The sequence below is a fragment of the Pimephales promelas genome, chromosome 14 (genome assembly GCF_988280905.1).
Source record: "Pimephales promelas chromosome 14, fPimPro1.hap1.1, whole genome shotgun sequence".
NCBI classification, from domain to species: Eukaryota; Metazoa; Chordata; class Actinopteri; order Cypriniformes; family Leuciscidae; genus Pimephales; species Pimephales promelas.
Genome location: NC_142782.1, coordinates 23,822,736 through 23,833,069, shown reverse-complemented (window position 1 = coordinate 23,833,069; position 10,334 = coordinate 23,822,736). Strand labels below are relative to the sequence as shown.

Genomic DNA, 10,334 nt, shown 5'->3' with positions numbered 1-10,334 from the left:
TAGAAAATCCCCAAATAAAATGAGTACCTAACAATTAAAGGTGACCATATTTTGATTACCAAAAACCAGCACACTCGGCCCGGCAAACAGATATTCAAATGATACTCGAAGTTTCCTCAAAGACGCCTTATTAATTTCAATACATTTAAAGTAGGTTATGCCTCCTCTGTATGGATAGAAAATTGTTAGGCTATATAAGACACAAATTCATATTGGCGCTTCTCAGAGGTAACTCAACATGTTTTATTATGAAAGTTTTCAAAAATAATGAACGTAATAATGATATAAATACTCTTCTGTATTAGAAAAATAAATATATATATATTAAATAACAAAGAAATACCTCCAAATTTAGCAAAAATATCTTTAACAAACTTACAAAAACTAACAAACAAAATATATTGGTAACACTTTATTTGAAGGGGTGTGCATAAGACTGACATGACACTGTCATAAACATGACACCTGTCATGAACATGAAGGAGTCTTTATAAATGTTCATGACTTTTGTCATTAAGTGTCATTCAGTAAATTATGACACTTTTAATGCAAAGTTGACATTGTTTAAAATGTCTTTGTTATGACAACTTGACATTAACCAAGACAAAAATGTCTTTGTTATGACAACTTGACATTAACCAAGACAGAAATGTCTTTCTTATGACAACTTGACATTAACCAAGAAATTATAACCTGTCAACCTGACATCTTTATAACTAGTCCAACGTGTTCCACTTTACTTGAGGTAAGGGGACATATTAATGACACTGTTGTTAAAGCATTTGACAGTGTAATAACCCTTAAAGACATCTTTATAACTAGTACAATGTAAAATATTCATGTCACAGTTAACATGGTGTCATAACAACCAAAGTTAAAACCAACCACATGAGGGTAATGTAATGTTAATGTGAAGCTAAATAACTTCTTTAAGTTTGATAATTAGACCTGTTATCACATATTTGTGACAGGTTGTGATTTCTTGGTTAATGTCAAGTTGTCATAACAAATACATTTTTGTCTTTGTTAATGTCAAGTTGTCATAAAAAAGACATTTTTGTCTTTGTTAATGTCAAGTTGTCATAAAAAAGACTTTTTTAAACAATGTCAACTTTGCATTAAAAATGTCATAATTTACAGAATGACACTTAAATGTCAACAGCCACAAACATTCATAAAGACTCCTTCATGTTCATGACAGGTGTTATGTCATGTTTATGACAGTGTCATGTCAGTCTTATGCACACGCCTTCAAATAAAGTGTTACCAATATATTTATATCTTTAATTTTCTTCCTCTTTATCCTGTTTTTCTTCCTCATCCTCCTTGTTTGCCCATCTATGGTTTTCTGTAGAGCTGATCTTTCCCAGCAGTTTTTTGAAAACCAGGACATTTCCATCACGTTATAAAAAACAGCCAGGACAGGAAAACAGTGTCCTGGGAAAACAGGACTGTTGGTCACCCTAATTAATCCACCAAAACACGTTTTACTGTGGTGGTGTATGACATGACATTATGGTAATGCAATTTTATGTTTTTACATGTATTTTGGTAGTGCACGATGTTCTTTTTATACTTCAGAATTCCATAAAATAACACCACAGCACACCACATGGCTGCACTATCACCATGAGTGCAAGTGTCTTAGGATAAAAGTGCCTACAGTACTTGATGTCAGAGAACAAAGTGACCTAAATGCTATCAAGTAATGCAAAATAAATAATTCAAGAAAAATAGTCATGTTGGCAAAATGTTTTTATTAGAAAATAATAAATATTATTGTCAGACCTAATCTACACCTTTAAGTAAAAATATGAAACATGTTTACCATTTTAAGACATGTACTATAAAAGTGGCTATAACATGGTCACACTAAAAGAGACTATGCTTTATTCTCTATATGAACCCATAAAACTGGCATAAAAATAGATACAAGTAACACTTAAGATGAACGGCACACTGATTTTTTTGTTTATTTAATCAAAAATCGTACCTAATCTAAATCAAAATAAAAGAACAACTATCATCATATTATGACAAAATGATTCTTTTAACCATGAGTCGTAAGGCACTTTTTACGGCACTCTTCTCCATGTGAGGGACAGAAGGATGGATGTGGTGACGCTGATCGTTGAAAACGGCAGTCTATGGTTTCTCAGCAAGCATCAACCATATTTCATGTTCAGGTTCAGTGAATGATCCATTGATTGTTTTCAATACTATAGCATTCTCTTTAAATGAGCCAATAAAACACAAAACAGCCAAACATCACCCAATGGCTTGCCCAGTTTAGCTCCGACCACTTTTGAATGGTGTGACTGGCCATGTAACCCTGTGTGGAAATAAAATACTACGATAAAGCAACTTTTACTAATTGGACTTGATAGTTTTTTATTAGTCGTTGATTGTTTATATTAATACAAAATTGAATTAATAATTAAATTGCATATGAAAAAAAGAATGCATATAAAAAATGGCTCACCTCCTCAGCGTGCATGTTGTCCATTTCAGAGTCAAACAGTGATCCCAAGTATGTCAGGTGGAATATTGACAACGCACTGAAGAACATGTTAACACCATATACCCACATAGTCTACAATAAGAAAAAAGAAAAGATCTCAATTTAATAATATAACTTCATAAGAAATTGCAGTGGAAATCCATGAACCACAGATTTAACATTTGATTCTGGAGTGCAGGACTTGGTTAAAATAACAGATCACCTTCTTATTTTGGTGATGGCAGTCACTTGGACAGCACTTTGACAGTATACAAGCACTGAATATAGCTGCCAACCGCTTTCTCAGGACTATAAGAAAAAAAAACAAAAAACAAAGAGTATGTATTTCAGTCCTGTTGCCTAGACTACTAATGTCACGTCACTTCAAATACTGATGAATGTCATGTCTACTGGAATGTGTGCCACAATGACTGTATGCATTAACATTAATATGTTAATAGAATTGATTTACAGATTATGTCAAAGCTCTGGTAATTTTATTGATGGCATGAATGCATGAATGAACTAAAATGATTGTTTACCATGTTCAACGTAAGTGATGAATCCCAAAGACAGCAGCACGGCCCCTAGATGAAAGCTGAGACCCTGTCAAACAACATGTAATTAATTTATGATAAAAAAAATACACTACAAATCAATACTGCTATTAAAAATTTGGGGTCAGAAAAGGTTTTTTTTTCCTTTAAATTCTTAATACTTTTATTCAGCAAGGATGCATTGAATTGATCAAAAGCAACTGATACATTTATAATGTTACAAATGATTTCTATTTCAAATAACTACTGTTCCTTTGAACACTTCATTCATCAAAAAATCCAAAACAAATGCATCAAAGTTTCCACAAAAACATTAAGCAGGACAACTGTTTCAACATACAAAAAAAAAAAATCTCAACCAAAATCAGCATATTAGAATGATTTCAAAACCATTACGAGATCGTATTAAACCCAAGAGAATTTAGTGGCTATAGAGAATAAGTTCTGAAAATTGCAATGTCTTATATTGACCACCAGAGGGCTTCACTCAACTACTACAACATCTAAGCATCTACTGATATAGTGCCAGTTGATTACTGTCCAGTGAAGTTCTACAAAAATTAAATAAAAATCACACAATGTTAAAGATGGTTAAGTGTTTTACTTTCAAGCTTTTTAATAAATGTTTGACCCAGCCCCAACCCTACAACCAATCCTTTCTCCAAAACACACATTTATAGTCAGCAAACCCAAACATTCACAATCATGTTTTTGATTGGCTAAAAATTAAAAAAAAAAAAGGTAACTTTTTTCTATTTACAGAGAGATTCTGATACATGTACATCTACTAATTCGTATAGCTTTTATTCTTATAGCTTATTTACATTCCTAAAGGTCAAACTGGTATTACATGAATGACTTTATCTTAGCTACACAGTGAGTAGCAACCTAACATGTGCAACCACAACAGCTCACTAAAGGTGACAAGGAATAAGCTGCCAGGGTAGACAGCTGTGATTGAATTATCTATCCACAACAGCAGTTTAAATCTGGGTCATGGTGTTCAGAGATAACAAACCATCTTTATCCAAGCTGTCATGTTAGAGGGAAACTGTTTTCTGGATCAGGTGTTGTTTTTTTCTTATACAAACCCAAATCTGTTTAAACAGATGGAACCTGATTCTGTGCCAACAAACCTTCCTTGTGAAAATGTTAATAACCAGAGAGCTGAAAATCATACTTACATGTAACAATGCACTGGCGGTGTAGGTCACCAAGATGGCAGGAAAGGTGCCAAGTTTGAGTGCATTTTTAAAGACGTCTGTGTGGTAAATTGTACAGAGAGAACATTAATATATCACATATGAGTCAGTAATTTATCACAAACCGGGATAAATATACATACATGCGTTAAGCCACTTGGACATGGGCAGATTCCAAGAGGTAACAACTTCCACCATAGACCTCGGCAATTCCACATTCATAGGTTTAGCTACTGTAATATCCCTTTGAATTAACACGATGTCACATTAGGTCTCAATAATTCTTATTTTACAAAGAATGATAAATAAAGAGAGAAAAAGCACAAGTACATGCCATTTTAGGTGGTCTTTGTGCTCAGAGAATCCAGCTCCAGCCATCACAGTGGTTGTCTCGCTCAAGTAGCTGACAAAATAATTGCTGAAGTGGAAGGACACTGCATTTTCATAAGCATGAAGCCACCTTAGGACAAAAGACCAATAAAAACAATATTAAACAGACAATTTCATTTCCTTTGAATATGGAATCTCTGAGGAAGGGAGGGAAGAGCTGCTCACCTACGAGGAAGTCCATCTCCGTAGATGGGAATGAAGTAAGGAAAGAGATAAGGAGCAATACAGTTGGAAATAACCAGGCAGATCTGACTCCTCAGAAAGCTCAGAGCAATCTTTCCGAACCAGCCAACGCTCTGCAGGAGATAGTTAGATAGTTACTGAATAACAAACTCTTTGCTGATGGAAATGCGCTCGGCACAAATCAAGATTATCTTCTATTCATTAAAGAAAAATGCAAAACACATTCAATTCATTTTAATGTCAATATTTGCATATGCATGTAAATAGACTTTCTGAAAACTGCATTGAAACATTGTTTCACTATATATGTACTGAAAATATTGCTATTTGTACATGTATAAATGTCATGACTCATATGCTCACCAAATTTGTATATTTATTTATTCATTATCAAAATAGAGTAATTTAAGAAATATTATAGTGTAGTTTATTCCTGTGATGGCCATTTCTCCAGTCATCTGTCACATAATCCCTCAGAATTAATTTTAATATGCTGATTTGGTGCTCAATAAACATCTTATTATTATCTATGTTGAAAACAGTTGTGCTGATTACATTTTTGTGGATTTGCAGGATTCTTGATTTAATAGAAAGTTAAAAAAACAATAAAAAACAGCATTTATTTGAAATATTTGTTTCTATGTAAATGTCTTTACTGCATTTTTGGATCAATTTAATCATCCTTGCTGAAAATGAGCATTCATTTATTTAAATAAAACATCTGACCCCTGTGTAAACATAAATAAATGTTCACATGAACATTTACAAAAGAAGATAATAAAAGAAAAACTAAAACAGATGGTAAAATAAGTCACCTTACATAAATAAAAAAAATAATAAAATACTTCTAATACATACAAAAATACGTTTATTTACCATTTTTTGTCCATTAATTGCATCTGTGTAGCGGGCGAAACTGATCCATGGGCCAAAGATGACGGTTCCAGGAAAGTAGAGGTAACCCATGAACTCCAGTGGGGAGGGAAAGGAGTACACAGCGCCGCGATCAAGGTCAAAGGCCAGAGAGATGGCCTTCATGGCCACCACCATCTGAGAGCCTGGATGCAACCAAAACAGTCAGTACAGGATGTAATGTGATGGTGAGTGACATTTGAAGAAAAAAAAATAACATGCGTATAAGAAATAGCTATGCAGATTAATAATGAATCAATAAAGACACACCTCTCATCTTATGCCAGGTTGCTGCATCTATCATATGAAGCTCCCTATAATGAAAATGAACAAAATATGTGACCACTTGTCAAATACTAGCTGCGTCTAGTTTTTCCAATTTGAGTTCAGTTTTCTGTGTTCATTAAGCCCTAGCTATGCAGTGGATGACAGACCCCATCAGCATGTAGATGAGGATGACGACGGAGAGGAAGACCCCTCGGCTGCTGGAGTTTATGCTGAGGAGCAGGATGAGGTAGCAGAGGAGACTTAGGATGATAACCCACATCGTGTGCAGCTCAAAGAACACGTACAGCACATACAGACCGCCTGCCAGCGAGCTCAGATGCTTCACATGACACGAGACACCTGTCAAACACAGACACGCCATTAGCCTGCCGCATCAAGACTCAACAGATGGACCGATTCAGTAACATGAGTTCGATATAACAAGATCAAGTGTGGACATTTGCGCTACAATTACGGCTGCACAATACTGACATGGCGAGACTTTGTTTATCTGCAATACATATTGTGATTTAAAATAATACAGGAATATTCACCAGATGACTTGAATTGCCACTAATAATGAAAATCTTCAGAAAAACCTGAAGACTTTTTTAATGGCAATTTTTTTTAGCACTGAACAATTTAGGAAAAACTTCACTGTAATAAAAATATAATATTAAGTTAAACAAAACAAAGAAAGCACTCTTTGTAATTATTTGTGAAATGTATTAGCAATTTCTGAGTGAAAATGTGCAGAATATATTCAGTATACTAAAATATACTGAAATAATATATTAATATAAATAACCATATTTATATATTAAATATATTAATATAATTAATAAATTACATTTATTATCTTATTATGGTTATTATTAAATAAAACTATAAAATTATTTTATTTTATTTTACTATAAAATTACAATAACAATATTTACACCTCAATGCTGTCTCGTAAACTATACGCATGTAAATGATGAGCTTTACACTGAAATAAATAAGTAGAACACATGAGGTCTCGGTCTTGTCACGGCCTTTACTGTCTTTGGTCTTGGTCTCGGACCTCTCGGTCTTTTCTAGGTCTTGCTGTCTCAGACCGACATAGTAATCACGGGATTTAGCAATATAATACTACCATATCCACGACGATATCCACAAAATCTTCACCACTGATCGCAGCGGCAACGAGCACTTTGATCACTTGATTTAAAAAAACACATATCATGTACAGTTTTTGGTCTTGACTTGGTCTCGGTCTTGGTCTCGGTCTTGGTCTCGGTCTTGGTCTCGGTCTTGGTCTCGGTCTTGGTCTACGTCTTGGTCTACGTCTCGGTCTACGTCTCGGTCTCGACTTGGTCTCTGTCTTGGTCTCAGTCTCGACTTGGGACACGGACTTGGTCTCGGTCTTGGTCTCAGTCTTGGACATGGACTTGGTCTCGCTCTTGGATATGGACTTAGTCTCGACTTGGACACGGACTTGGTCTCGACTTGGACACGGACTTGGTCTCGGTCTTGATCTCGGTCTTGGACATGGACTTGGTCTCAACTTGGACACAGGCTTGGACAAGGACTTGGACACAGAATTGATGTTGGTCTCGCTGTCTTGGTCTCGACCTTGGACACGGACTTGGTCTCGACCTTGGACACGGACTTGGTCTCGACTTGGACATGGTCTCGACTTGGACACGGACTTGGTCTTGACTTGGACACGGACTTGGTCTCGGTCTTGATCTCGGTCTTGGACATGGACTTGGTCTCAACTTGGACACAGGCTTGGACAAGGACTTGGACACAGAATTGATGTTGGTCTCGCTGTCTTGGTCTCGACCTTGAACACGGACTTGGTCTCGACCTTGGACACGGACTTGGTCTCGGTCTTGGTCTCGACTTGGACATGGTCTTGGTCTCGACTTGGACACGGACTTGGTCTTGACTTGGACACGGACTTGGTCTCGGTCTCGACTTGGACACGGACTTGGTCTTGGTCTCGACTTGGACACAGACTTGGTCTTGAACATGGACTTGGTCTCGGTCTTGATCTCGATTTGGACACAGACTTGGTCTCGGTCTCGACTTGGACACAGAATTGGTCTCGGTCTCGACTTGGACACGGACTCTGTCTTGATCTTGTCTTGGTCTCAATACCCTCTGGTCTTGATAGTGTCTTGGTCTCGGTTAGGCGGTCTTGACTAAGAACCATCTAGGCCATGCTCGCATCCTTTGGGATAAGACTAACAGTCTCAGAGGTGTTTGAGGGCTGGAGTTGTGCACCATGGACTCACCTAGTCTACAGATGACCCGACACAGCAGGCAGAGGAGCAAAAGCTGCCACACCTGCTCTAAACCCTGCTGGGCAGTGGGCAGCACACAGCCCTCTGCTAGAGCCTGCAGGAACTCCACACGTCCATAGGAATCCATAGTAATATCTCTAGAACGCTGTTACACACACACAGACTGGTACAAGACAGGAGAAACCGAGTATTATTCTATTGTATGGTTATTGGATAGATTTATCGTATGGCTCAACAAAAGCTATAGTGTGAGACAATTTCAGGCCAGTTAATGGAAAAGTCAGCCATTTGCCCGGTGCTGCATTGTCATTATATCTTGCATATGTTTATCTTGTGCCTTACATAAATTTGCAATATACATAAAAAACACTAATACATTTTTAATGACGCATTGACCTTTTTGTTGCAAATGTGCTGATTTAAATGTGTCAACAATGCAACGTTAACTAGCTAATCTATCAGTAATATTCTGCTTGGTAGCAAAGATGTGTTTTATGAATTATAAATGTAACTGAATTGTTATAAGCAATATATAAATATACATACATATAAACATACATATATGGCAAATAATAGCTAGACACATCTGTGTGTGTGTGTGTGTGTGTGTTGGGGGGGGGGGGGGTACTTTGCTCAAAATAATATTAATATCTTTCTGTGATTTCTGAAAATATTGACATTCTGTAGGTTAGAATAGGTTAAAAAGTGTGAACCAGTCACTGATGTTCAGACTGTTTTCAAGCAAAAGTGTGTTCTTGAATGCATCTATCCTTGAAATAAATTATTTGAATTATTAATTTATTATTGAATATTGTTATATTGCAATATCATTTATTTTTTATTATTTCTAATATATTTTATTATTTTGCTTATAAGCTAATACAAATACAAACAATTAAAATATGGATGGGGTTAATGAAAATGCTGGCAGGGCAGGTAAATAACTGAACTACTGGCCCATCTAGGAAAGCATTGGGGAAATCCTTGTAGGAGTTGAACCCTGTTTTATGTAGTCCAGGACTGAGGGGAAAACAATTTCTGGAATAACAATTCCTGAATGATAACTGGGCCAGTCTGTGTTCACATAACCGTTTCACATCCCCTTTATTCCTAAACAGAGGTTGTTATATAATGCAGCTGTATGTGGATGAGACGAGCTTTAGCCCTACAACACTCACTGACTATCTGAGATTCGTTGAATTTGCATGTATTTTAAAAGCAGTTCATTTTCTACAAGTTTTATCCTATAGGAGCGGTGTTTTGTTTCAGTCCCTGTACACAGATATGCAACCTTTTGCATCGTCCAAATCACAATTATAATCCATCGAGATTCATGAATTTGCAACCGAGTTCAAAGAGTTGTCGCGGCGACATGTAACCCAACTAAATAGCTACACTGTGAACGAAGAGCTCGGCTCACTGCTGCACTTCCACGCGATTCTTACCGATCTCCAGAAGTACAGAAGTATCATGCGCTACAACCTCACACCCGGAAGTAGGACGAGGATTTTTCCAGTGGATTGTGTCGTCCAGCTTATCCAGGTGTCTTTTCCATTCCGTTAGCACGATCATAAACATCTGTGAGACTCGGTGCAGAGACGCAGCCGCTGTCGTGGTAATGAACACACCGGAGTTCAACCAAACTTGACTCCCGCGCCGCGCGCGTGCTGCTTCTGCGTTCACTGTTCACTTCCTCCGCACAGCCGGCGGAGGTGCTGGAGTGCCTGGGATTGATTTATTATGGAAATGATGATTGATGATGATGCGATGCATTTTCTGGTTTCATTTGTATTCATTTATCTTTTAAAAATAATTGTAAGGTCTTGATTCAAATCGCGCCTATCTGTTTTCGCCCGGCTTCCTCTCCTTGTTCCTAAAGATGCTGTTGAAATTGTTTAGAGGATAATTTTAATTTATTATATCCGATGAAAATGAATTGTTTATTGTTTTTTGCTTATTGAAGAAAATCAGTTAATGTGCCTATCGGGGAAACTAGGGCTGTTTGTCACTCGGGGAAAGCTTTGTCAAAATT

General features: G+C 36.7%; 1 protein-coding gene across 3 annotated transcripts; it reads right to left on the bottom strand.

Moving 5' to 3' along the window:
* Positions 1-1,737: 1,737 nt before the first annotated feature.
* porcnl (porcupine O-acyltransferase like) lies at positions 1,738-10,009 on the bottom strand. 3 transcript variants are annotated; one of them, XM_039657737.2, is made up of 13 exons: positions 9,748-10,009; positions 8,294-8,465; positions 6,179-6,371; positions 6,015-6,058; positions 5,709-5,890; positions 4,815-4,945; positions 4,594-4,719; positions 4,403-4,503; positions 4,242-4,318; positions 3,043-3,106; positions 2,724-2,809; positions 2,483-2,593; positions 1,738-2,332 (listed from the first exon to the last, which is right to left on the bottom strand). In XM_039657737.2, exons 2-13 carry the CDS (start codon positions 8,427-8,429, stop codon positions 2,234-2,236), a joined length of 1,350 nt encoding a protein of 449 aa, XP_039513671.2. In that variant the 5' UTR covers positions 8,430-8,465; positions 9,748-10,009; the 3' UTR covers positions 1,738-2,233. The 3 variants fall into 3 exon arrangements, with proteins under 3 accessions (XP_039513671.2, XP_039513670.2, XP_088975767.1); XM_039657736.2 differs by having other exon boundaries at positions 8,294-8,447; XM_089119641.1 differs by lacking the exon at positions 8,294-8,465.
* Positions 10,010-10,334: the final 325 nt, after the last annotated feature.